The sequence below is a fragment of the Amia ocellicauda genome, chromosome 20 (genome assembly GCF_036373705.1).
Source record: "Amia ocellicauda isolate fAmiCal2 chromosome 20, fAmiCal2.hap1, whole genome shotgun sequence".
Taxonomy (NCBI): Eukaryota; Metazoa; Chordata; class Actinopteri; order Amiiformes; family Amiidae; genus Amia; species Amia ocellicauda.
Genome location: NC_089869.1, coordinates 16,899,348 through 16,925,324, shown reverse-complemented (window position 1 = coordinate 16,925,324; position 25,977 = coordinate 16,899,348). Strand labels below are relative to the sequence as shown.

The 25,977-nt window shown below is 34.8% G+C and overlaps 2 protein-coding genes across 2 annotated transcripts; both read right to left on the bottom strand.

Moving 5' to 3' along the window:
* Positions 1–311: 311 nt before the first annotated feature.
* On the bottom strand, positions 312–8,786 carry LOC136716166 (inorganic pyrophosphatase). The gene is made up of 11 exons (XM_066693667.1): positions 8,565–8,786; positions 7,488–7,552; positions 4,958–5,011; positions 3,493–3,612; positions 3,122–3,208; positions 2,715–2,841; positions 2,272–2,399; positions 1,775–1,857; positions 1,404–1,473; positions 989–1,028; positions 312–668 (listed from the first exon to the last, which is right to left on the bottom strand). The coding sequence occupies exons 1-11, from the start codon at positions 8,623–8,625 to the stop codon at positions 637–639; spliced, it is 867 nt and encodes a 288-aa protein (XP_066549764.1). The 5' UTR covers positions 8,626–8,786; the 3' UTR covers positions 312–636.
* Positions 8,787–9,934: 1,148 nt separating this feature from the next.
* LOC136716165 (neuropeptide FF receptor 1) lies at positions 9,935–25,784 on the bottom strand. The gene is made up of 7 exons (XM_066693666.1): positions 25,225–25,784; positions 24,184–24,258; positions 23,694–23,843; positions 23,388–23,555; positions 13,076–13,390; positions 11,544–11,643; positions 9,935–10,822 (listed from the first exon to the last, which is right to left on the bottom strand). The coding sequence occupies exons 2-7, from the start codon at positions 24,251–24,253 to the stop codon at positions 9,979–9,981; spliced, it is 1,647 nt and encodes a 548-aa protein (XP_066549763.1). The 5' UTR covers positions 24,254–24,258; positions 25,225–25,784; the 3' UTR covers positions 9,935–9,978.
* Between the last annotated feature and the right edge of the window lie 193 nt (positions 25,785–25,977).

The following is a 25,977-nucleotide window of genomic DNA, read 5'->3' as shown; positions in this document are numbered from 1 at the left end:
TGTTGATAAGCCGATGAAACATGCAAATTTAAAAACTAACCTTTGGTGTCATCACCCTCTTTCTGTATCGTGATTCTCCTTTTATAGCTAGCAAGGGAGAGAAACCTGTATCTTTCTCTATAGCTATAGACTCAATCAGGCACTACTCAGTCATACTAGCTCTGCTTGATGTGTCTGAATGAAGCGAGCCTCTTCAACATGCTCCTGCTGTCAAATGTTTACAGCCAAAGACACAGAAGTCTTCGAAGGTGTGTCCTATTTTGTTTACTATGGAACTGCTGTAATATTCAAGAAAATAGGGAGACGCATGCTTTAGTTAACGGAAAGCTTTTATTACAGCAAACCACTGTGATACACTTGCTTACAGCACCTGAGTTTTACAAGTTGAGTTTAAACTGACAGTTTTATGCATGAGCACAGCATCATCTTTAACTGAAGGCTTTGATAAATAAAGTTTAAAAAAACAACCTTCCTGTGGTAACTGTAAACGTATTTATCTTGTATTCTGATAATTAAGATTTTTTAGCACTTGCCTTTTTAATTGTCTAAAACCTAACATCTCTGCATACTTTCAAGCACACTTTCTATACAGATGAGCTTCTATTCTGGTCCATCCCTCAGGAAATCCATGTTGGGTTAGTTTTTCTCAAAATAGTACCACTTGTCCACTGTAAAGGAGAAAACACAGATTTAGAGCTTTATAATGCATTTTGAAATACTTCTGCATCAATGCAACAAGTGCAAATTAGACATTCGATTATGTGCAGTGGCAGCTGGGATTAAGAGTACATGCAATGCCCCAACAAAATCTAAAACTACGGCATATCATGTCACCAAAATATACGTTCAAATGGAATAACTGACATTAAATGAGTAATCAACCATTCCAAAAATGTATTTTATGACTATCCTGATAAATCACAGAAAGCGCAACAAAGAACATAAAAACCTTTAATAAGAAATTGTAGCTATGTTTACTTGTACACACCTGAAGAAGGAAGAGGATCGGCACTCCCACAAGGACACGTCTATAATATTATGAAAATAAAGAAGTTAATGTACAGATAACTTACCGATACATAAAATGACATACATAAGTTAAAAATAAGTAAGGTTTCCTAGTTAAAAGGCAGTTATTTAGAACCCTAACATTTATTCAATTATTATGCAGTGTGACTAATTTAATCAAGATTCCTTTCATATACAAATGTAGATATAAGTGACTATTACACATACACTGCAAATGAATAAATAAAGCCTGATTATACAATTGTCCCCGAACTGCAATTTAACAAACCCAGACAATTATATAACCCTTCAACATCAGAAAAGTGAGTCATTCGCACATATTGTTTTCTAGACAAAGGCAGACAAAAATACTCTGAAAGCATAAGACAACTTACAGCATCAACAATTGCCTGAGCCTTTTCCTTAGAGCAGCAGGACGGACTGTCTGAGACACAAGTGTTGGTGCTGTTGGGGTGAAAAAATGTAAATGAAAAATAATTTCTTCAAATGAAAAAACACAAACCTTCTCATACTTAAGTGTAAACAAGCTCCTGTTGGTTGGAGAGAAATATATATATATATTGCATGTGGAAGTCTTGGAAGAATATTACTGGAGGAAATAAGTGGCAATGCTCTGTACATTAAGAAAAAACATTACAATAGCTGAATTATTGTTTTGGGCAGACTCCCCATATATATATCAAGTGGATATTTTAGTGAACATGGACTTTGTGTAATAACCTTAAAATAACCTTTAATTACTCACCAGTTCAGTCCCCCATCATTGGTTTTAGACACAAGATCCTTCCAAAATGTATGAGTGCTCTTTATTGTCTCAATAGCAAAGTCCTGCAAAAACATACAATATTTTATTGATAAAACATGAAAGAAATGGGGGGGGGGGTTTGCCTGAGGTGTTTCGCTGGAAACATAAAACAAACATATTAGGCTTTAACACCTTTAAAACCCTAACGGTAATATACAGCACAATGGAAACGGCAATGCAAATTGTTGCTGCGTTGACCCTTTGTATACCCTGAACTAAACACAGTCTTCCACTAAAAAATAAGCCTATTAGTTTAGGTCTCATTTGCATTAGACGGTAAGATATGATGTTAGGGATATTCAAAATATAAGAGTCAGTTCAAAAGAGGTCAACATAGATTAAGGTTTATTACATTTTTAACACACTTGTCATCTCTTCTTCAAAATAACTTGGTCCCTGGTGTGATTCTGAAAAAGCAATATAGAAAGGTAAAATACCTTATCTTTGAACTCCGCATTGAATGCAAACTGGTTTTCAGGTTTGCCGTCTGGCACTTTGTATCTCCGAAACCAATCTACTGTAGCTTCTAAGTAGCCTGGTTTCAGTCTTCTGACATCTTCAATATCTAAAAGTGAAATGTTGTTTAAAACAGTCCCTGATAAGGCCTTTATTTCTCAGAATTACACACATTATATTTTTACTTTTGTAATTAAAGAAAACCCTAAAATAAGACACTATAGTATCAGACTAAGACAATTCAAGTCACAAAGGAGTAACTTGTACTACAACCACAATATATGACAAATAAATGAGTAAGAAATGCACGTAAGTAATTATGAAGTATCATACTGGAAATGTTTTTTTAAACTCAATTCAATTCCTAAAACATATTACTGAATTCTAAAAAACTGTTCTGTTATTAAATTAATATATCTCATACTGTTCAAATCCTTTGCTTCAGGGTCTTCAACATTGATCACAATGACTTTCCAGTCTGTTTCTCCTTCATCGATCAAAGCCAGAGTACCCAACACCTTCACTTTAATGACTTCTCCTCTCGCGCACACCTAAAGGGTTGAAGAAAATTAACAATTTGAACCTGTACAGGCCTATACAGTCATTGCTGAACAAAAGTGAAGTGAAAGTAAGTGAAAATTAATTTGGAAAACTATAAAATCAACAAGAGTTATAATAAATACATTAAAAAATAACCTATTTCAAAATGATGGTCAGAATGACTTATCTAAATAGGTTCTTTGCAGATGAAGAAACTTTAACCTTACACTTCTAACTGATTTGGTAATATTACTTTATAAATTCCAAAACATTTAGTATGCCATGAAATACCTTGCTGCCTATTTCACAAACATCGATTGGATCATTATCCCCACAGCAGCCAGTGTCGTCATCTTTATGGCCTGGGTCTTCCCATGTCTATCAGAGTAGAAATATAACGTTAAGATAACATCATACCTAAACAACTGGAGCAAAAGGTGACCAGATATCAAATTGTTCAATTATTTTAACCTTTAAAAATAATGAAGTCATTTATCAACTGCAAGTTTCAAACATTTTATATCATTACAACATGTGAATGTAAATAAATAGACAAATATATCCTAACATTTATTCTGTTCTGTTAAAAAAATAATTAGCTTTGCATTTGTCAAATTGAAAATGTTACGGAAAGGATTCCACCAATTGTTAGCATAACTTGCCTGTGGAATCGCTCCGTAGTTCCAGATATAGCCTTTATGGGGAAATACGTTTGCAACGTAACGCAAGTTGCCTTTTTTCACATCTTGTTTGATAGGATTCAGTGGATCTTTTGTGGCAATCTGGAATATATTGGACAATGGTGACATGCATCTTACGGACTATATAGAACAATGTATACATTTGAATTTAAACAATTATCAATTAATCTCAAAACTACATTTAAAATTATATACTCATTTATAAACACCTCTCTCAGATACAGATTTCAGGGTTCTGGTTTACCTTGGACACAAATTAAATGGCCTCTTGGGTCTACAGAAAACCCTGTCAAAGCTATTCAAGAAACCTGAAAGATGAAACTGGATCATTCTGGTCCTCTGAATAAACCCTATTACCAGGACATGTGAACATCAGGAAAAAAAAGAATCTGGAGGGTTATTCTTTGAAATACAATGCATCTTAAAAGAACAGTATAGTAGGACTCTTTCCATTAGTCCGAGTTCAATACAATAAATACACTTACAGAGTACAGAGTAGTCTTAAGAACTGTACGGGGAGAGGATGACAGACATTATTGAGTCTCCCTGGGAACATTTCCTAACCATTATGACTGCGAAGTACAAACGGAAGCCATGCAGGGAGAATAATATGAAATGCCGAAAGACGTGTTATGCTGTGTTTTTTTCCCCCCTCCATCTGAGAATTAAACTAAGCCTCCCTCTCAACAGTGTTTGGGGGCCAGTCTTTAAAAATAATGGTCAAAAGGAAACTGTCCTGGGGGGGATGATTAATGCCAGAATGGTTCTGCTGGCTTTAGTCTCTATTGCCCAGATACCAATTTTGCTTGAATACTCACAATAGCAATATACTGAGGTCTTTATCTTTATGGATCACCACAAGAAGAATCCATGTGGGCTGATGAACACCATTTTAATGAATTTGTGGTCTTCTCCGATTTAGAGGAGATGCCATTAGAGAGAGAGGTGGGTCTAGAACAAATCAAAACTCTGACCCATCTGCGAATTGTGCAGAGTGTATAAGAGTCAGGTTGTGCTTGTGTAGTTGTAAAGTCTTTGCTTTGTATTATGAAACCTAAAGCATGAACGGCTTCTTTATAGGGATATACCTCAACGCTGCATGCTTCACTTGGTTAACTGTTGCTCCTTAACCTAATTTTAAGAATACTAACTATAAAGGTAATCCATCAACCTTATGTTAATCAACTTACTCTAACCGTGCCTGTTATCTCACTTCTGTGTCAACATCCCTCTCAATTGTGCTTTAACACCAACTCCTCACACCCCTGCAAAATCCAGTACTTCCCCTGCCTCCTCAAATATGTTGTGTAAATTGATCCAATTAACTGCTTAGTCACCATGAGCTTTGCCCCACGCGCACTGTGTTCAAGACATCCAGTGCATAAAAGAACAAAACCATCCAAAAGAGTGAACAATAAAACCATACCTCCATCTTTGCATTTGTCCATCTAGGTACTTCAATAACCGCATGGAAGATATTCTGAGAAAACACAAAGGATATTCTTAAAATATTTACATTTAATAACACTTCCTGGGAAATAACTGAATTGAAAAACATTTATAGATTATATATACTACAAAACACTAAATATTATATACTATATATAATACAGTGTTTGCTGAAGTTTTACTGACAAAATAACGGCATCTTTGGATAATACTTAAATTAAAGGAAATAATGATTAATTATTAAATTATCTGAATAGTATGAAAAGCATTCAAATTATTTTGTAACAAGATTCCCCCGGTTTCTCTTTTCCTTTCTAATTCAGACATCAATGTCAATTTCTTGAATTATACAGACATGACCTACGCAAAAGCAGTCATAAATACAGATGCTGTTTAATTAGAAGTGTATATAAAAAGAAGCGTTAAGTTAACCTTCAGTGTTAGGTTAGGAATCTGCTTCAGATTCATAATTAGTATAAAGCTCACAGATAAATGTTGGGAATATACAAATTTCTGCACCTCCAGATGTATTATTGTGAAATTAATAGGTAAAACAAATCTTATAAATGTATTTAACTTTAAAAAAATATAATAGCCTATAATATTTCCCGTAGCAGACAAAAGGCCTTTTACCGAAAGCGGTAGTCACAAAACAGACTTTTCAAAGTGTCACAACCTCGCAGTTATATAATCAATAAGTTCACTCTTACATGAAACCAAGGTCTTTGATGTGTAGGTGGAAATTCAATGTCTTAATTCACTATATTGTCAAGACTGAATAAATGTCCAGAAAAGGTGTGCAGTGCTGACTAACACTGATTCATAATTTGAATGCAGTTTTAGAAAGTACTTTTAATTTGTGTTCGATTTCAAACATGTTATTCTTCCAAAAGCTTTCCTGGAATGAACCAACAGTGAATCCAGGAAAATGTATTGGTTGTACGGAATTCCAATAACTCCTTGTAAACTTTTTTAACACACATTTCCTTATTGTTTTATGGTTTTATAATCAGGTGATGACACTTAATGATAATGATGATAAATATACAGCTCTGGAAAAAATTAACAGACCACTGCATTTTTGTCTTAAATCAGCATCTCTACATGTATGGCAGTCATTCCATTCCATTCATATTTGTATTTGGAATTTGGGAGGAATGTTGTCAGTAGTTTATAGAATAAAACAAGAATGTTCATTTTACCCAAATATACCTATAAATAGTAAAACCAGAGAAACTGATACTTGTGCAGTGGTCTCAATGTTTTCCAGAGCTGTATTTCAGAAGTTCTTAAAATTGTTTCAACAAATTGTGTACAAATTTACATCTGTAATATGTATATTTTCTTGTATATTACTCAAAGAAATACTTTGAAATATCAGTGTTCCTAATGGTTGATGCAATGGTTTTAAACTATGATGAAATAAAAAATGTCCTAACATGTGAAAACAGGGAAGTATTAGTAACTGTCATTGCAGCTGTAGACACAAACTAAATATAACTAACCATAACAAAAATGTATTGTTTTTATTCAAATGTAAAGTTTGATTTGATTACAATTATAATACGTATAATAGTTTAACAAAATCAATATTGTAACATTTTAAGTTGATTGTTCCTTAGCAAGATTTTCTTTTTAAACTCTGACATGAAGACAAGAATACTGCTGCTATTTCGGAATTGCGATCCTCTTTAAAGATTAGTGTCTTTTTTACATAACAAAACACGAGGGAAAAGATCAGGGTGCCAAAGAGGAATAAGCACTGCAGTGGTTGCCAGGTGATAAATAAACTAAAAATAAACTACTTCACAATACATTTCAATTATGGTAATTTTAGACACAGCACTGGTCTTCAAAGCAATGGAAGAACAACCAATCAAAGAATAACATCTCACCACCGTTCTTGAGCCATTTTGCTTATAAATGTATAGGTATACAATGATTGCCTTACAACTGGACATTCGATGCGTCATACATTAACTGACAACATTGCCATCAAGGTTTATGAAACTTAAGCCTGTTGTATCAGTCTTTCTTTTGCTTATCTGACAGTACTGAAAGCTGTGGTGCTGCGTGACACTACTGTCAGACGCACCTGTTAGTGATGCTGAAGAAAATAAGTGCTGGCTCTCTGCCCCTGGAAATCTAAAGTGATCCACTTCAGCAATTAAACAAAACGTGCAGGACGGGTCACATTCCAGATAAGCTACAGTAAGGCACGCCTAAGAAAAACGTCATAAAACAGATACGGGGAAGGCCTTTAATCAGAGCAGTAAGAACAGACTATGGCCTTTCAACACCACACATAACAACTATGATTGCACTGTTTATTATGATAGGATCATCAATAAATTGTTATTAAATCCTGGAATCTGAAGTTTATCTGTTGCAGCCTAAACAGTACTGACTCTATTAGAGACAACTCAAACACTGCAAATATAATTCACTTTAGTTTAAGCACCTGAGGTAACTTATAAATAAAAAAATTATGTAAATCAAAGATGTACCTGAGCTTCATCTGCATAGATTGGTATATCATGGAAAGGTGAGATGTACTTGCCTTCTGAATTTTCTGTAGGGAAAAAAAAGATGGTTAAAAGGTTCACACAGTTGCAAAAACTTAAAACACTAGTGAAAGAATTACTTGACAAAAAGGTAGAATACTTAAAAGTACAGAAAAATATTTAATTTGAGGTTTTAATCAAAACATCAAATAAATCAATGGCAAGATCTGTTGGAAAGAAGTCAGGAGGTACTTTCACCATATAGGATTTTCTATATACCTATACTGGGATCTGTAATACCTTACAATCAGCCCTTAGAAAGTTACTTTTTGCCTTTTTTAAACAGGGTAGTCCTCATTCACAAGAAATTCACATTTAAAAAACAGGTTAATAAAACAGTCCCACTTATGTATGCTCCATATGATTATGAAAAACTATTTAATTTCCCCCAAGACGCAAAATACGGTCATGTGTGTTATCAGCCGATATAGATAATGAAATGAACAAATATGATTGGACTTATCATCATCACTATGGCTTGTGACTTCTCAATATGAATTCTTTTCAAATCGGCCACTGTGGTTCATATAATTACATGATCCATGGTAAGATACTGCGTTAAATGAAAAGAGAAAGTAAAAGCCATTTTATAAGAAGAGACTAAAAATACGGTCCATGCACGTTAACTATTAACCAACACAAGCAAGAACCAAAGCAAATATATTGTTTGAGGCTATACAAGAACATGGACTAAATACAACTGCGCAGAATCGGTGCTGTAGCTGAGCTGGACACCCGTCTCCAGCCGGACCCGCACTGTGGCACTGATTCAGACACCGGCTTCATTTGCATTAGTAAATGGGTGTTACCGAGTCGCTTCTCCGGAAAATAAATACATGTTGAATGATAAATAAGAAACTAAGCAGCAAAAACAGGTGTATAAAACTGAATAAGCGGCTCAAGCTGCATGGGTGTACATGTGGGAAGCGCGGGCCTGCTTTCAATGAATGGTGTCAGCAGCCTCGACTAGACTAGTGGCTCCTCATCACTTACACTTATGAATTGACAAGCGTTACTTACTGAAAAACAACCTGTAAGTCAGTGTGTTGGGGTTTCCTCTTTCTTCGGTGCTGTAGCTCATGTTTACTCGGTGGTGTTTGTAGCCGCTGTGTAATAGTAAGGACTACTTTAAGTGCTGGCGAGGTGCTCTACTGTAAAGCCCAACACAGCCGGGAGCGCTCGGGAGCTTGAGCGCCGCGCATGCGCAGACCCCCTTCTGCAGGGGCAGCCAATGGCCGCGCCACGTACACGCCAGCCCTCACAATGGCAGCTGCAGTCAGAGCTGCACTACACGTGTGCCTCCACACAGTTTACACACTGTGGCAGTGCACAGGGTTTCATGTTTGGAAACAGTTCAGATGCTAATGTGTGTGAAATTCTTGTTACACAATTTCCTGGATAATTGTGAATTGTCCTTTCCCTGTTGCTTTATACTTATTTCCCTTCACCATTATGAAATACTATATAAAAATAACCCAATAGTACAAATTATGTGATAATATAAATATATCCCTTGGGTCAAACAGATTTTTTGACCAGATGCTAATATTGTATTTTTTCACACTTCCATGTTGAATGTGAATTGCCTTTGATCAGGCAATTATTATTAGTAGTAGTAGTCGTAGTAGTAGTATTGACAGTATTAATATTGCTGTTTATTCTGGCAGTGCAATACAGTATACATATGTATTGACTTTCTTCAAATGTCTCAGCGGACTTTTCTTCTAAATAAAAAAAAACCTTTCTGTTGTTGACTCCCAAGATCCCAGACAAACTCAGACAAACACAGATGGAGCTGCCTGGAGTTAACACTAAACCAATTAAGACCAGGATTAAGTGTCATGCCCAAACTTTGACCTTTTCACGTTGTAATTTCCTTTCATAGTTTAATAAGATCCTTGATCCTTAATTTTCTCCATTTAGATTTGACAGTAAAAACATCCATAAACTGTCTATCACCATCATAATATATAATATACATAATTACAATGTCTTACAATTAAATTAAAGTAATACAACAATATAAACATATATAATCACAAGATGACAATATTTTTCATTTTCATTGTTTACAAGGAAAATCATTATAAATAAATAGAAATGAAAATATACATATAAAATGTCCAGAGATGCATGCAATTCAACAAGGGACCTTTAACACCAACACAATATTAATATAGACTTAAAAGGATACATATTAAACAAAAATATTTTTTTTATCTTCATTCTTGACCAGGTTACTATAACAATTAATATCCACATCAAATTAACACATTTTCATTCTATATATTCACATATAATTTATTTTCATTGTCGAAATGCAAATAAAAAAATAAAAAAATAAATAATAAAATAATAATTTGAGTGCTACTTAAAGTACACTTTCAGGCCCTCAGTTTCATTTACATTTCAATGTATTCTCTCACCACGGCTGTTAAATGTTCCATGCCGAGACACTGTTTGAAGAGTCTTGATCAAGATCCTCCACCACCAGCCCATGATGGCTTACTCTGCTAGTTTTTTGGCCAAATAGTTCCCTTTTCCTCCAGTTCTTATGACGATGGGTGCTGCTGGGCTTGACCTCCACAAAGATGCGGTTCTGAGTTCTGCCACTGACTCTTCTGTCATATATCTCCATTTCCAAGGAGCAGAGCTGGAACTTGGAAGCTGCTTGGAACCCTCTCTTGAAGTTTTCATTGAAATAGCCATATATGATGGGGTTTACACTGCTATTGAAAAAGGCCAACCAGTGGGCAAAGGGGAAGATGTACACAGTCACAATGTTCAGCTGGCTTGCCGTCAAGTTGCCATAGTCTGTCAGCAACATCAGAGCCCATAAGGGCAGCCAGGACACAGTGAAGAGTAAGGCCACGATCACCAGCATGTTGATAACTCTGACTTTCTTTTTGGACACCTTACGTCCATCATTGTCTTCTGAGAGGGAGTCCCTTATGGGGGCTGGAGACTTGAAGAGCTTGATGACGATGCGGGCATACATGATGACAATCAGAGTTAGTGGGGCCACATAGATGTGGCAAAATAGGACTGCGGTGTAGATCTTGCGCATATCCTGGTCAGGCCAGGCCTCCCAGCAAGTGTAAAGGGGGTAGGTGTTGTTATAGTCATCTACCATGAAATGCAAGTCATCTTTCGAGACAGTTAAGGTCACAGCAGAGGGACACATGATGATGACAGCTAGAACCCAGATGACTGCAATGGTGATCGTGGCTTTCTTAAGTGTTAGCTTCTGACGGAAAGGGTAAACGATACGACGAAACCTGCAACAAAGACATTTAAAATATGTATTTGTTTGTATATTTAGGATGATTTAAGGTGGCCTTTGACCAAGACATTTAATTCTATCAGCTAATGAATGTACATTTGTCCATTTCCAAGGAATGGTGGAAGTTGAAAGCAAATCTTAAAATATAATCAAAACAGGCAAATTAAGTAAATGGAAGTTAGGCCAAAATTATTCACTTTGCACATAATAACCCATTTAAGATATTCTGTACAACCGTGATCATTGTACATTATGAAAATACATTGTTGCTCTGTAATTGGTTCAAGGAATAGCAAAAAGGTTGATTCTTGGTCTTAATAGTTTGTCTACACAGACAGGATGAAGGAAATTAATCTGTTTAGTCCAGGGAAGAGGTGATTACAAGAGAACTTGAAGGAGATGTACTATCAGTATTCAAGAACCTGAGAGGACTTGGAAAATATTGATGATGACACAAGTAGCTCTTTTAAAACGGTTTCCTCCACTCTGGGAGTTTTCACCCAAAATATAAATGTAACAAATACTTAGTATACATATTATATATTTTTTGCAAGAAAAACCAATTATAAAACCTATTAAAACCAGGCTAGTGTTCTGAAATAACATTAGGATCTGAAAAGATTATGGATTATGGATTTTATGAATCTGTGAAGCTCCATAGGGGCTTTCATTGGACTATTTTGTGTTTTTTTTGTGGAGAGGGAAATGTGAGTTACCTTTCGACAGCGATTGCCACCAGGGTGAAGACTGAAGCCGACACTGACGCTCCCTGAACCAGGCCACTTGTTTTACACATGGTGTTGTTAAATGGCCAACCTAGGAAAGACCATTTTTAGTAACTTCCTATAGAAATATCAATGACAACTCGGAGTAAGAAAGTAAGAATATCCATTTACAATATTGTAAAACTAATTCACGAATATGAAGGGAATGAAGAAAAAACATGACAATAACAGTTTTGCATTACAAATCTAAACAACATTGTACAAATAGAACACAACTTCATGTGATCTTTATATTTACTTATGTTTCCACACATTTTTGTTGCTATATCATGGCAACAGCACAAGAATAATGTGGTCAAATGCCTCTTCTATATGCAGCTATCTAGGTCCAATTGCATGTAAAGCAGTCATTTTGTTGTCCGCACTTTAAGATGAGGCTTGTGCATTTCAATTTAAGTGGATATGCTTTTGTATCTCACCACAGCATGTGTCATTTCATTATGTACGTATCTCCAATTCAGACATGCAATAAGGTGCGATTGTAAAGTGATTATCCACACTGATGCTTAGAAGTGATTTTCCACAAGACATGTTCACAATCAGCATCTAAACTTAAAGACTTCAACACATATTTTTAATGCATTGGCAATGAAATGTTTGTGATTTTACACTCTAAACACAACACAGTCATTACCTGCATTGTGTATGCAGTGCTGCATGAGGAAACTCAAGCACATACTGGAACAAACCAGTAGTGAATGTGTCACACCAATCCTTTCATCAATGTATTGTTTTCACATATTATGATTGTACACTCTTTTGTTTGCTTGTTTGTTTGTTTGTTGCCTTTTGTTCTCTTTATTTTGGCCTGCCCCAAACAATCAGATGAACCCAAAAAATATGACAGAAAAAAACTATTCAAATCTCTTAATAATATTCATAATTTATTCATAATATTCTAAAGGGGATAAACAGGACAATTTGAAAACAGGAAAATTCGTTTACTTAATACGTTTAGTCAATAATACTAAACACACACATACAAATAAAGCACCTGCAATACACATGGACAACACAAGGGGGGAGAATATGACAGTATATTTTAATAACATTAACCTGACATTTATTTATTTTTTTTACATCAAAGCAATCACCTTGCTCAAATTGTAATAATTCTACTAAAATCACAGACAGATTCAAAATATGATTAACTGCAGTTCAAGGACAAATTAAAACTTTGTTGTAGATTGGTTTATTTTACTTTTTCAACTTTTGCACTTCCATTTCCATTTTCATGTAAAAGCAGTTTATTATCTTGTAAGACAAATACATTAAACCATCAAACAATTATTTCTAACATCCCACATTTCTCCCACATAACCCCCCCAATCTGTTAATTAATAGTTCTAAGGTATATGAAGGGTCTTTCTAACATCTGAGAATGTATAACTGATAACATTCTGACTAAATGAATGCTGTTTCGAAGTCACTAGCTACAAAAAGGTGCTTATAGTCATTCTTACCTGTGATCAAGTTGTCAACTAGTGTAGTAGGCATACAGAATATCCCAACGAGCAGATCACTGATGGCTAGGTTCAAGATGAAAATGTTTGTGACAGTTCGCATCTGCTTACTTCTTAACACAATGAAACAAACAAGGATATTGCCAACCATGCACAGGAAGAAGATGAGGATATAGGCAAAGATGAATATGGTCGCTACAGGCAGAGAGTGCTGGAAGTAGGAAGAGAAGGTGTAATTGTCCATCTTCCCTTGAGATAAACTGGTGTGTCCATTTTCTGAGTCCAAGGTGCTACTAGTTGGAGAAACAGTTAATCCTATAGAAAGCAAAAAACAAACAAACATTTATGAACACATTCCCAGTTCATTCCTTTAAAAGACAGATGTGTTGTTCATTTGGAGATTTGTTCTTAAAATGAATATCTTATTATGGGTAATTTTGAGTCTTATGTGCATTTGAAGTATTTTTTTTTCTTTTAATATTGTGGTGAGTGGGTGTACCACATAAAATCCTTTTCTCATAAGCAGTACTGAGGAGTATCATCAATGAAAATCAGAATGTTTTCCAACTGTTGTGCAGACCAAGCGAGTACCATCTGTATACCCTTGAATATTCAAGTTGTTTTATCCATTCATAAAGATATCTATAACTTCAGTCTGGTGTGAATTGCAAAAGCAAAGTTCCACCAGTGGTGATTATAAGCATGCCAGTCTTTAAACATAGATGATGTTAAAACGATTCTGCTACTGGGGAAATGGTCCATACCTCAATCTGCCTGCTAAATCACTGAGGGTATATAGTGTATATTTGAATGCTTGTTGATTGAGAGGGAGGCTTTTGTACTCTCCATCATTGGAATAGACCTCACTTTTTGTCTCTGTCAGCCATAATTGCATACATTTTCAACAGAATCTCAATCATGACTTCCGGCTGGGATTTTATCAGCTCACAGCAAACAGTCACACTATAGTACAGATTACTTAGATTATATTTAACTATTCACAATTAATCCAAACAAGTAATCAGGTAATTAGTCCTTAAGAATTTAAGTCATGTAAATCCTTAACTGAAAGCATGTTTTTTCTTTTGTGCAATTTATAAAATGAATCTTGTTCATTTGGTGTTGGAAACAACTATCCAGGTGAAGTCATGTATGGGTTCTTTGTTCATATTTGTTCATGTTGTAACCCATACTAAGGATTGAATCCTTCAAAATGTTCTCAATTCTTTAGCTTTTCCATCTACGTGGCAGACTGCTCCATCATCTGTACAAAACGCAAATGTTTTATTGAGCTTTGCTAAGGAAAACAATACGTTACAAAACAGCTCTGCGAACAGACGTTATACCCACTAGTTGGCACAGGTGTTTCATGTGCCTATTCAGATTTGATATAAAAAACAAATATCCTGCTCTCTGATCTTTATAGGAAACCATGTAACATGACTACACCAATTCTAAATACAGGCTACATAATAGTATACAATTATGTGTACATGTTATTTTAATTAGAGGGATGTTTTAGGGTGTCATCCATCAACCATCTCTAAGATAATTAATGTAATTAATGTGTAGAGTAATTTTAAATGAACACTGATAAAAGACTATGACCAAGTAGAGGCAGAGATTACATTATTGGGCAGCCTATCAATGACAAGGCAGATTAAACCCGTTCTATTCACTTCAAGTCAAAATCATAAAAGTGTACATAGATCTTTTTTAAATTAAAACTCAGAAAGTCAATTTAAATGACTAATTACAAAGATTAACACAAGCTTGTTGAAATCTGTCAGACGTGCGTGGTCACTAATGTTCCCGATTTGCAATTAATTTCTGGTGGGAGAGAAATAATTTCTTGCCAGTTATTCACAGAATTAATGTATAAGCTTTTCAGTTCTTATTTCTAAAAACAAGACAATAACTCAATATCCCACCCTAAACCTCAAACTTCACCCCAGTGGGGTCTAAACCCTGTATTTAACCATAACCCTGGCATTAAACCTATACCTAGGCTTAGCACTTACACTAAATCTAATCCTAACCTTAAACCTAAATGACATTTACTTTTGTCAGCCATATGTCTTATTGATGTTCTATACCAGTGGTCTCCAACCTTGGTTCTGGAGAGACCTTATCCAGCAGGTTTTGGAGGGGGGGTAGGCACTGAACTAAAAAATGGACCGGCCCTTCTGGCATTTGTCAGAATTGCCCAATGGCCAGTCCGCCTATGCAGACATCTGTGTGGCATACAAATCCCTCATATGTGTAATTTCATGAAGTCAAAGTCTACTCATCTATCTAATCTTACTTTGTTTGACTCAATATGAATCACGTCTTTTAACTCTAGAGAAAATTAGGGATTCCTAATATTATATTATACCCATATTATTCAGGCATTGGGTAATTTAGTTGCAAGTAATAATGTTTAATAATATGCTGTGAATCACGCAATAGATTCAACAGCAACAACCTTTTAATTATACCGGGGATATGTATATAGTTATTGTCTTGCACAGGGAAACAACCCAATTTTCAATCAAACTTCATTACACAAAACGAGTACACAGAGTTATATTGCATGCATGACATGTGTTATAAGTAGCTTAGGATAAAATTATGTTTTTCATTGCATTACATGTGTAAATAAATGCACTTGATATTAGCAATATCAATACTAAACTGTTTAACATGTACTAAGTAAAGCAACATGCTTACCTGGCATGATTGGTCTGACTCAAGACTTCGGAAAAGAGATCTAAATGAAATCTTGTTTTCAGCAGAATAGCCCAGGTAAATCCTTTTCAGTGATATGTCTTGGTTTCCAGATGGTGAATGTCTCTCAAAATGTACTTAAGATGAAAAACGGAAATTATTAGCCTTTATCGGAAGTTATTGAACTAATATATTTTCCAATATAGTCCTCCTTGTGCGCACAAAGAACGAACTCTGTGTACATAAAAAAGGCGAAAAGGAAAAAAACGGATAAGTCTGGTGAACTTATTAAAATCTTGTCTGTCTACCTGCTGAGCTTGGTATTTGTTGTCTCCTCTTTCGATACAATTGATCATACTATTCTAGTGAAGCAAAGGTTTTATTCATTCCCATCCCTTACAGTGCGCACTGAACACCCAATGATATCTCTCTATAGAGCACTTGTGCAACCAACAGGCATCTGACTGGAGCAAGACAAAAAATGATGGTGATGTTAGCATAAAGACATTATCGCAATTAACTAATTTACTGCATTGGTTATTCTAAGACTTTTCATTGTAGTATTAACTTGCACTGTATTTACCCCCATGTGTTAACGTGACTGTATCTGCGATAGATTCTATACGGCTTAATTAGATGCATTAGATATAAGGCACATCAATTCCAATTATTTCAAATGTATTTATACACCACATCTGCGTGGTTTTCCTACAGGTAGAGGACAATATATTTGCTTATCTGAATTAATAGTTTTCTATATAGCCTATGCAACATCCGAGGAATTATTTGAAAATATTCATGTTTAAACTCCTACATATATAGTGTAAGAGTTTAAACTATAACCTTGTGTGTGTAAATGCCAACGCATTTGCAGCTGTGACTAGAATAAGAATATAATTAATCTATGACAGTGGTTTTTCTCTGCATGAAGTGTTCAATGTAGGCTGCTAGGTGTCATAAGAAAAATCAATCAACAATCCTTCCACCTTCCACCACATCAAACCAGAGGAGCTTTTCCAGATCAGCAGGGACACTCGCACCCGGGGACACAAATGGAAATTGGACTTCAAGGCATTCAAGATGGAAAACAGGAGACACTTCTTCACACAGAGAGTTGTCACAATCTGAACAAACTCCCCAGCGATGTGGTTGAAGCTGAAAATTTGGGAACATTTACAAATAGTCTAGACAGGATCCTTGGATCACTAAGTTATTAATGGACACTAAATGAGCAGGATGGGTCGAATGGCCTCCTCTCATTTGTAAACTTTCTTATGTTCTTCTTATGTTCTTAAATTACCATCATTTATTTCAGTGTTTATAGTTCTTATTACATTAATTATCCTTTGTTTATAGTTAATTCTAATTCTGAAAGCACAGAAAATAAGGTACACACTTTATTAAGTAATTAATTACTTTTAAAGATACCTATCATATTGAAAGTAAACCAAATACATCTGACAAATCACAATCTGTCACAATAATAACTTCAGTTACTTTTATGAAAAGATAATTTTATACAAACACCAGCACCCATATAAATATTGAAAATAGCAATGTAACGTTATACTATAAAAATACAAAAGATAATTATGTGATGTGAAATCAGAAAAACAACATAACTGAACTATTTTTACAGTTAGTCTCACCAGAGAAGACATGGCAAACAGTAATGAATCATTATCCACAACTCTCTTGTTTCCAAGGCTACACCAATTAGTTATATCCCTATTGGTAGAAGTAAGATTTTGGGGCTCTGCAGTGGTACTGTCAGATATAATAAATCCACAGAGACTGGTCACAAGACGATAATGGTAATAAAGAAAAATGTTACATTTTTAAATATAGTTGTATAGAAGTTAATGGTATGGCAGTCAAAACTCATTACTGTTATATCTAAGCTGAGTCAGTGTTCACACATCAAAAATATGTTTGGTGAAATTAACACAGAATATTTTATTTTCAAATTAAGGATGTGACTACTTTCAACTTTCTTCAGTGGGATTACTGCATGCAGAAAAAGCCACTAATGATATTGCAGTCATCAAATATCAAAGTGCAAGCACTGAATATTAAAAGCAAATATCAAATATTAAACAGCAGTGTTGGATATTCAATACAAATCCTGCTCTCATCTACTCTCTAAACCATATCATGCATTGTAATGTGTCCACAGTGAGCATACACAGCAGCCCTGAAGGCAGATAGCAGTCTAAAAAGAACACCACAATTGCCAACAGACAGATAAATAAAACAAAAATGGTTTAAAACTCCCAGAAGAGAGGTGCAGTATCTCAGTTGTCTCTGAGTACATTATCTACATATACATTAAATGCCATGGTGAATGTTTGCAGCATTTTAATTATTAATTCGATATATTATTTACAGTAAAACTGGGGGGAGGGGGATCACGTGTGGGTTAGTGAGTTTGAAAGTGTAGGTGTAAACAATCTGGTCTACGGTGAGCATTTTAACTAACGGTTTTAAATGTAAATGTGTATGTAAATGATATCTGATTATTAGCAACAACGTGTCTGGACCACCTTTTGTAGTTGGTCGGATTATTATTATTATGATTATTATTATTAGGCTTCCATGCACAAAGTGCTGGAAGTCTATTGTTTTGTTAGGATTTTTATTATTTATTTATTTGTTTGTTTGTTTGTTTGTATTCCTTCTGCCAAAACTTTTAATGTCCCTAAAAGCGCTCATACATGCATGAAAACTCACAAAACTCACAAGTGCTTTAGAAACCACTTATACCTACATGTGCTGGTCACATGATGCTGCCGCCATATTGCGTTTAGTGGCAAAATTGTGAAATGCTACAAAGATCTTCTTCTTCAAAACCAGCTGACACATGCATATGCTGCTTCATTGTCATGTATACCTTATAGCCCACTACAATGCTTGTTCAACAGAAGTTGCTCGGTTGCATGCTTTGTCTGCTGTGTTCTCAGATTCAACCTATGATGCCTTCTACTCCAGACCGCTAAAACCCACTGTGACACAAATTGTCATGCATGAGTCCTACCAAGGTTGTTAAAGGCAAGTTGCCCCATGAAAAACATGGGTGCCATGGGCAAATGAAAAAAAATATGTAATGCGCATACATTTTCTGTACACTACAATACAGTACACACATATGGAAAATATGTTTCTTCGCATGAGCATATTAAAACGTATTCTGCACCGGAGCTATAGGGCCCAGTGTGTTCAAACTTTGCCCATGTTACAGAGAGACTGGAATCTATGAAATTTGCAAAAGACAAGTGCAAAAACATGGCTGCCACAAGCCAATAAATACGCATGTATGAAAACTATGCATATTTTCAACGCATAACATTTCACCCCAGAAAAAACTCATAGGCCATATTCAAAAATTCACCAAAATTGAAACAATAATAAAGGGCAATGTTATGCTTAATTGAGGTTGAATTCGTCTCCATTGGTGATGCAACATGGCAGCAATGTGCCTTACAAAATGTCACTTACGACAGTGAATATGTTCAGAACCGGAATACCTGAAGTGCTTAAAATTTCAATGAGTTACATTAGTACAATGATCTGTCCAAATAGATGAAGCCGAGTTGAGAGGACAAAAAAAACATGGCTGCTGTACACCAATCAAAATGACATCCTCACATTTCAGCCACATCATGACATTCCTTATGTAGATCTCTACCTCCATCATGTGGACAAGTTTGAAAATTGAATTCTGCATCTTGAATGACACAAGAAAGAAAACTTTACCTTTATGCTAGAATAAAGTGAAAAATACAACTGTACCTTACATAATTGAAACATGCAATCAAAAAATATATATTCAAGCCCCCTGAGATTGAAATACACACTTCAAATGACATGACAAATGAAAACCTCAAATGTATACTATATTGGATTGAAATTGAAAATTACACATTTAAAAACATAAGCATTTAAACTACAAATGCCTTCTAAAATCTGAAACCTACTGATATAGCTTGGAAGCCTTAAAAGTTGCATGCAACTTCTAGTTATTATTATTATTCTGGCATATATTTCAGATGGCCATAAAATGAAAACTACTGGACAGAAACTCACCAAACTTGGTATGCTGGTAGACGCCTATATGAAGTTGTCCCTCATATGTTATATGTCATATCGTTTGGTGCCAATATTGGATTAAGTGACAATTATTAGACAATATTCATACCTCTTCTACTTCCAAATCGCTAATGAGACAGATGTGAAACTTGGTGCATGACACTTCATGTAATGACCTATATTCAGATTTGTAAATATAAATTTATAATAAATATTTATAAAACTAAATGTACTTTTACGAACTATCTAATCCAATTACATCCTCCCAATGTACAGCTGCTCTTGAGACAGAGCACATGCTCTATCAATCACAGACAATGCCACCACTTGCAGGTACTTCCAGTACAGCCCACATACTCTGAAACTTAACCATTATGCCAAGCTTGTGGGGGATTTGATTAGAGGAACTCAGAACATCTCATAGCCTTGCCTTTATCTACTGTGCAGCTTGATATTAAGGCTTGGATTTATAATAGAGTACATTTCTGAAGCGATACATGTTATACATTCATGTGGACCTGAAAAGAGAGGGAGCTGTACTACCAATACAAATGTAACTAATAGTAATCTTTACAAATATTGAAATAGTTAACATTTCTGTCTATGTATTCATTGTAAGAATACAAAATACTTTAGTTAATCTAGTATATTACAGGGTACAAAAAATAACTTGATATATATATATATATATATATATATATATATATATATATATATATATATATATATATATATATATATATATTAATATTAATATTAATAATGTTACACTCATATTATAAATGGTGACTCATATTACAAACAAAGTTATGCTCTAATTATTCCCTTCTTAGACATAGGATAGAGACTCCCACAGTATGGTCACCCAACTGAAAAGAAAGGGACAAGGACCCAGGCATACCCAAAAAGGAATATACAGTAGTACATTTATTGAAAATGAAACAGATCCATTAGTGTTGATTCATTTTCACTCAGTATCTAATAAACTGGCCACTGGAAGGCAATAACACCAAGCAAAATTAAATCCACATTCTAATTTAGGCATTCATTTCAGTTCATGCAGCTGCCTTCTTGGAAAACTTCCAGAACTAATTAGAACACATAATAAGAGCTGTTAAGGTAAAACCTGTCCACAGTTGTCTTCATTGTTTGCCAATTGTTGCTACAAACTGCAAAACTAGAACAAGTTGCCTCAAAGAGAAATCGTAAACAGTCCATTCTTAGAAAAACCAGCTGGTGTATTTTCTTGGGGTGACACGGGGCATTTTACATTATTGGTGCACCATGCACTTAAGAATATATTCAATCCACAAGCTTCACATTCAATGAATGCATAGTCCTTTTTAAAAAAAACTAGAAAGACTGCCAAACCATGCTCAACAAATCTGCACTTGGTGGTACATTTGTAGTTAACTCACTCTGGTGCTTTAAAACAGGTTTAGAAAATAAACTCGGTCCTCATCCATAACCATAACCACAGCAAAATAAATATAATAAGTTACATTCCATAAGAAAAAATAATATGGAAAATGTTAAAAATCCTGTAAGGCTAAATTTCATTTAGCAGAACATGCTTCAGTCTTCAACAGTAGTCAATAGCGCAAATGTTAAGGATGGTCTAATGACTGCTAAACTCTCTTTGTTCAGAGGATTAGACTTCAAATTTACACTCTGTAAAGCTGGCATAGTCAGGAGCTTTTCCACTGGTACTTCTGCAGGATAAAAATAAAAGTATATGAAAGGCACATTCATTAAAAAAAAACAGACAAAAGTAAAAAATGCAATTGTACTGTAATTGGACCATCTGCTTATGTTGATCAGTTCCTTAAAATTAAAATTCAGACTACATTGGGGTATGGATTGGCGTTTTGTTGATGCAGCTGCAGAACTGCCGTAAAAATAATCAATGTCTGTGTAAACGTGGGCAATATTATACATCTTTCAAGACTTGTCTACAAGATAATGTGGTCCTCATGTCTTCTGCATCTATTTACTGAGTAATGGTTCAAATAACCTTTTTAATCACTGTTACATAAATGTACATAATTTACTATATTCCATTTTGAAATATTACTGATGATCATTAAGGCTTTGGGGATTCAGATACAAAGAATAATGTTCTTATTATGCATTGAGGACCTTGATGTGTTCTCTTGAATTTGTTCCTGAAGACATTATAATGGAGTTTCTTTATTCAGTAAATAATTTAGTTAGTCTGTTGTGTTAACACAATCTGAATGATAATTATAATTTGGCTGCATTTATTATTTTAAATGTACAAGTAATGTGCTGTTCAGTTGTTTTTGTTAACCATTATTAACCAATTATTGAGCTGCTGTTAAAGTACATCTTAATGTTGTGCAAACAGTGAAAGTATACCTATATTTGATATACTTTTGATGAAATGCTAAAAGCTACTTGCGAATAAATTAACACATGTAAGCATAGGTTGACATCTTTTTAATCAGTCTGCTAAAAACAGAATTGGTTTCCTAGTCTGTCACAAGCTACTTTCTGTCAAATAAAATATGAAATAAATTGTCAAACAGTTTTTCATATATTTTTTCAGATGTTTTAGCTGAATTGCATTCAAATAATTCAATTATTATTAAATTAAATATTTAATCCTGGATATGAAGTGATGGAGAACATCAGAGTTCTAGTTTACAATCCATCAATAGTTATTCTGACTTCATTAACCCTTAAAAAGGTCTCCTCTGCATATGTAAAAGACTACTATCTTTGCTTTCAGGAAATGTATTATTCATTTCAATTACAGGAGACTTTTACCACAAAGTGTTAGTTTTAACAGTCCACTGTGAAAGGAAGAAATATCTTGAAAGACTTGAACAATTGTATTGCTATGGAACACAACTAATTTCTCTAGTCTTAATTGCTCAGGTGAAGTTAATGTACAATAAAAAAGATCAGACAAATTATAGAAAAAAATAAAGCATAAATAAAAAATAATAATAATAACATTAGAATTTAAAATGTAGCCTATTCAATTGATTTCAGATGAGAATGTGTATATATTACATGCATATCTGATATAAATTGTATCTCACAGGGAAAAACTTTGTATTTGATTTGAGCTTTTAATTGACAGGGAAACAGTAAGTATTGAAACACTGTACTGCACTATAAAGTCCGACATGCGACAGAAGCAGCCTGTAACCTGAGACATGAGCTGGGAAAGATCAAAAAGAAAGCCCCAGTTTCCCTCACAGCTCTGAGCATGATCCACAGAGCCCGTAAATCCCTTCTCAGAGGCATTGAAATTGCATGTATTAATACTAATTTAGCTAAATTCTGCTCAATCATGTATTTGTGACTATTTTAATAATTAAACAATAATCACTTGTTATGGGTTTCTTTCCCCCAAAGCAGCATTTATTGTTTCCTTATTATCTTAGCTAAAATATGAATAAGGCTTAATGCATTTTAACTAGTTTTAAAGCAGACTTATTCAAGGAATCAGAATGCGGTCATGTTTCACAGAGACACCTGTACTCACCAGTGATTTCATTTCCCTCCAGATCAATCTTTTCAAGAGTTTTAATATCAGTAAGTCTCTCTGGGAAGACAGAAAATTTATTTCTGGCCAAGTTGATGCTTGTCAAGTGCAGCATCGTGCCAGTTTCATCTGGGAGCTTGGTTAGCTTATTACCTTTCATGTTCAGTTCTGCAAAATAAATACACTATTGTTATAAAAATAGAATACATCATTAATACTGTCATATTAAATTATGAAAAAATATTAATTACATACTTATATGTTGAATGTCACAAATAGGCATCTGTATTTGTATCTGACACCTACCTCTTAACTGTGTGAAGGTGGTAAAGAATTTGCTGCTTATTACTTTAATTTCATTGTTCGCCAGTGTGATGACATGGATCTTGTCTATGACACTTCTTAAGACTTTATAGACTGCATCGGGAAAGCTAATCAGTTTGCAGTTATAAAGATCTAAACACAAATAAATAATAAGATTAAAACAAAATTACAAATCCACACAACATATCATTCAATGTGAAACCCTGGGAATATTAATGAAATACACACAGGGCCTATTCAAATAATATCTCAAAAGAAATTTGGCATATTAAAATATCAAGTCATGCATTCCATTCAAAAAATCGAAAAAAAAGCTTCAAAATGTGGATAATACTACCACCTGCTGTTCTGATGTTTACCTGCTAAGAGTTGTACCAGTCAAAAATGATATGAAAGTGCATTTTTGTGACACCTCAGCTGTATAGTGTACTGTACAACAAGTATCATTTTGATCATTTTTCTCTATACTTACCCAGGGTGTCTTTCTCATCTTCTACAATTGCATTAATCCTCCTGGCAACATTAGCTACAGCTTCCCCCATCTTGCCTAGATACATAAACGTTCAATAATAATAATAATAATAATAATAATAATAATGCATGTTTCATAATACTTTAATAGTGATGATAATGTTATCATGCAGCTTGTTTTGTGTGTGTGTGTGTGTGTGTGTGATGGACTGGCCTGCCTTGCCCGGCTCAGTTGTAGATGATGAATAAATGAATTAAACTTGTTTCCTAGAAATAATTATTTAAATGTGCAATACTCGGAGAACAATATATAACTATATCAGGTATCTGTAATGAGAACCACTCTGTATATATTCCAAAGTAAATACCAAACACCAAAGACACTGGCTTGCACATTCTTCATGTTTTTAAATTCAAATGAATAGCGTATACGAATATAACGTAAAACGTCTTTCTGAAGTGCACAATTAAAAGCTACGATTAATACATTTTTTGAATCCCCCTTAGGAGAACCAGTAGACCGCCTTAATCAATCAATGAACCAGACACTGCAATGCAAGTCAGCATCTGTTGCTATTTTAGGGACTAGGAGCGGCTGGAAATATACACCGTTAGTTTCAGCGACACAGAAACTTGCAAAACTCGGAAGACTGCCATTAAACCTGGTGTAAAACCTGAGTAACACGTCTGTCAGTGTATCCAGTCACATGTTTGTTACATTAGTTTGTTTGGGAAAGTTGCATATTCTGCTAGGAAGCTTAATCGATTGTAGCTGGTCTGGAGGAGCGTGCACTAGCTGCTCTTTTACTGCGATATAAAATTAATGTTAAAGCAATGCTTATTTAATCAAAGTCGTGAAGCATGCAAGCTATCATTCTGCAAAGGTATGTGATCGTGTTTGAATAACGTGCTTCCCAGAAATACCTTGTAATTACTTAAGACTCACCAGCAGCAGCTCCTGTGGATAGTAGTCAATTGCACTTCTCCAGTTGTTACTGTAACTTTGAGTAAACGTGTATTAGCAGATGCGCAAATCCCTTACCTGATTAGTCGGGCCCCCCCTTTGACTCCTGTGCACATTGAGGTACAGAAGCAGCTGCACTTCCTCGTACGGCTGGCCAATCACAGCGTGCGGCCAACTCCCCAGCTGGGCTTTTCGGGAACACACACTGTTGTGCGGGTTTTATTCTTCACAAACAAAGAATATAACAGTTGTGTTACTTTGTACTTTTCCCCTTAACTACAGTGAAATGTAAATGCGATATAAAAATGTGTTCAACCCTAATTCTAGACATGCATCTATAGTGACAGTAACGTTTATTCAGTGTACTGTCTTGTTTGATTTCTTAGTGCAGGAGAGTGGGATAATGCAGCGCCCCTGGGATGGAAATGGGCTCAGTATGCCCGCAGAAAACAGCTCTTCAACAACAATAAGGCAATGCAACCTAAGCAGGGTCAAACATTTTAAGATCCAGCAACAAAAACTAAAGCAGCTGGTGAGGCCAAAACACTGCGATGGTAAAATATAACGATTTCACATATTTCAGTTCGGTTTTAGATGAATCTTTGATTTGAGTCGAAAACACGTGGCACACTGTAGAATGTGCGGTAACCAGAACGAGGCCAGCATGACAAGTTGTTATTATACTCTTTACGTTCATTTTTGCAATGAGTCGGCATTATAGTGATGTGTTAATTTATACAATCTGCCAATCGTATTTGCATTGTTGACAGTTTTTTTTAATTACTTAAAGTTTATATTTATTTATTTTGATATTTTTTTTCTGTTGACCTC

What these genes read in the sequence shown, in the direction of transcription:
- LOC136716165 (XM_066693666.1), bottom strand. Translation starts at nt 24,253, where the DNA reads ATGGGGGAAGCTGTAGCTAATGTTGCCAGGAGGATTAATGCAATTGTA. An exon ending in AGATGAGAAAGACACCCTGG is followed by an intron (nt 23,844 to 24,183) that starts GTAAGTATAGAG and finishes ATTTGTGTTTAG; the next exon opens with ATCTTTATAACTGCAAACTG. An exon ending in GTGGCAATCGCTGTCGAAAG is followed by an intron (nt 10,823 to 11,543) that starts GTAACTCACATT and finishes TCTTTGTTGCAG; the next exon opens with GTTTCGTCGTATCGTTTACC.
- LOC136716166 (XM_066693667.1), bottom strand. Translation starts at nt 8,625, where the DNA reads ATGAGCTACAGCACCGAAGAAAGAGGAAACCCCAACACACTGACTTAC. An exon ending in GACTTACAGGTTGTTTTTCA is followed by an intron (nt 7,553 to 8,564) that starts GTAAGTAACGCT and finishes TTTTCCCTACAG; the next exon opens with AAAATTCAGAAGGCAAGTAC. An exon ending in ATGCGGAGTTCAAAGATAAG is followed by an intron (nt 1,858 to 2,271) that starts GTATTTTACCTT and finishes ATGTTTTTGCAG; the next exon opens with GACTTTGCTATTGAGACAAT.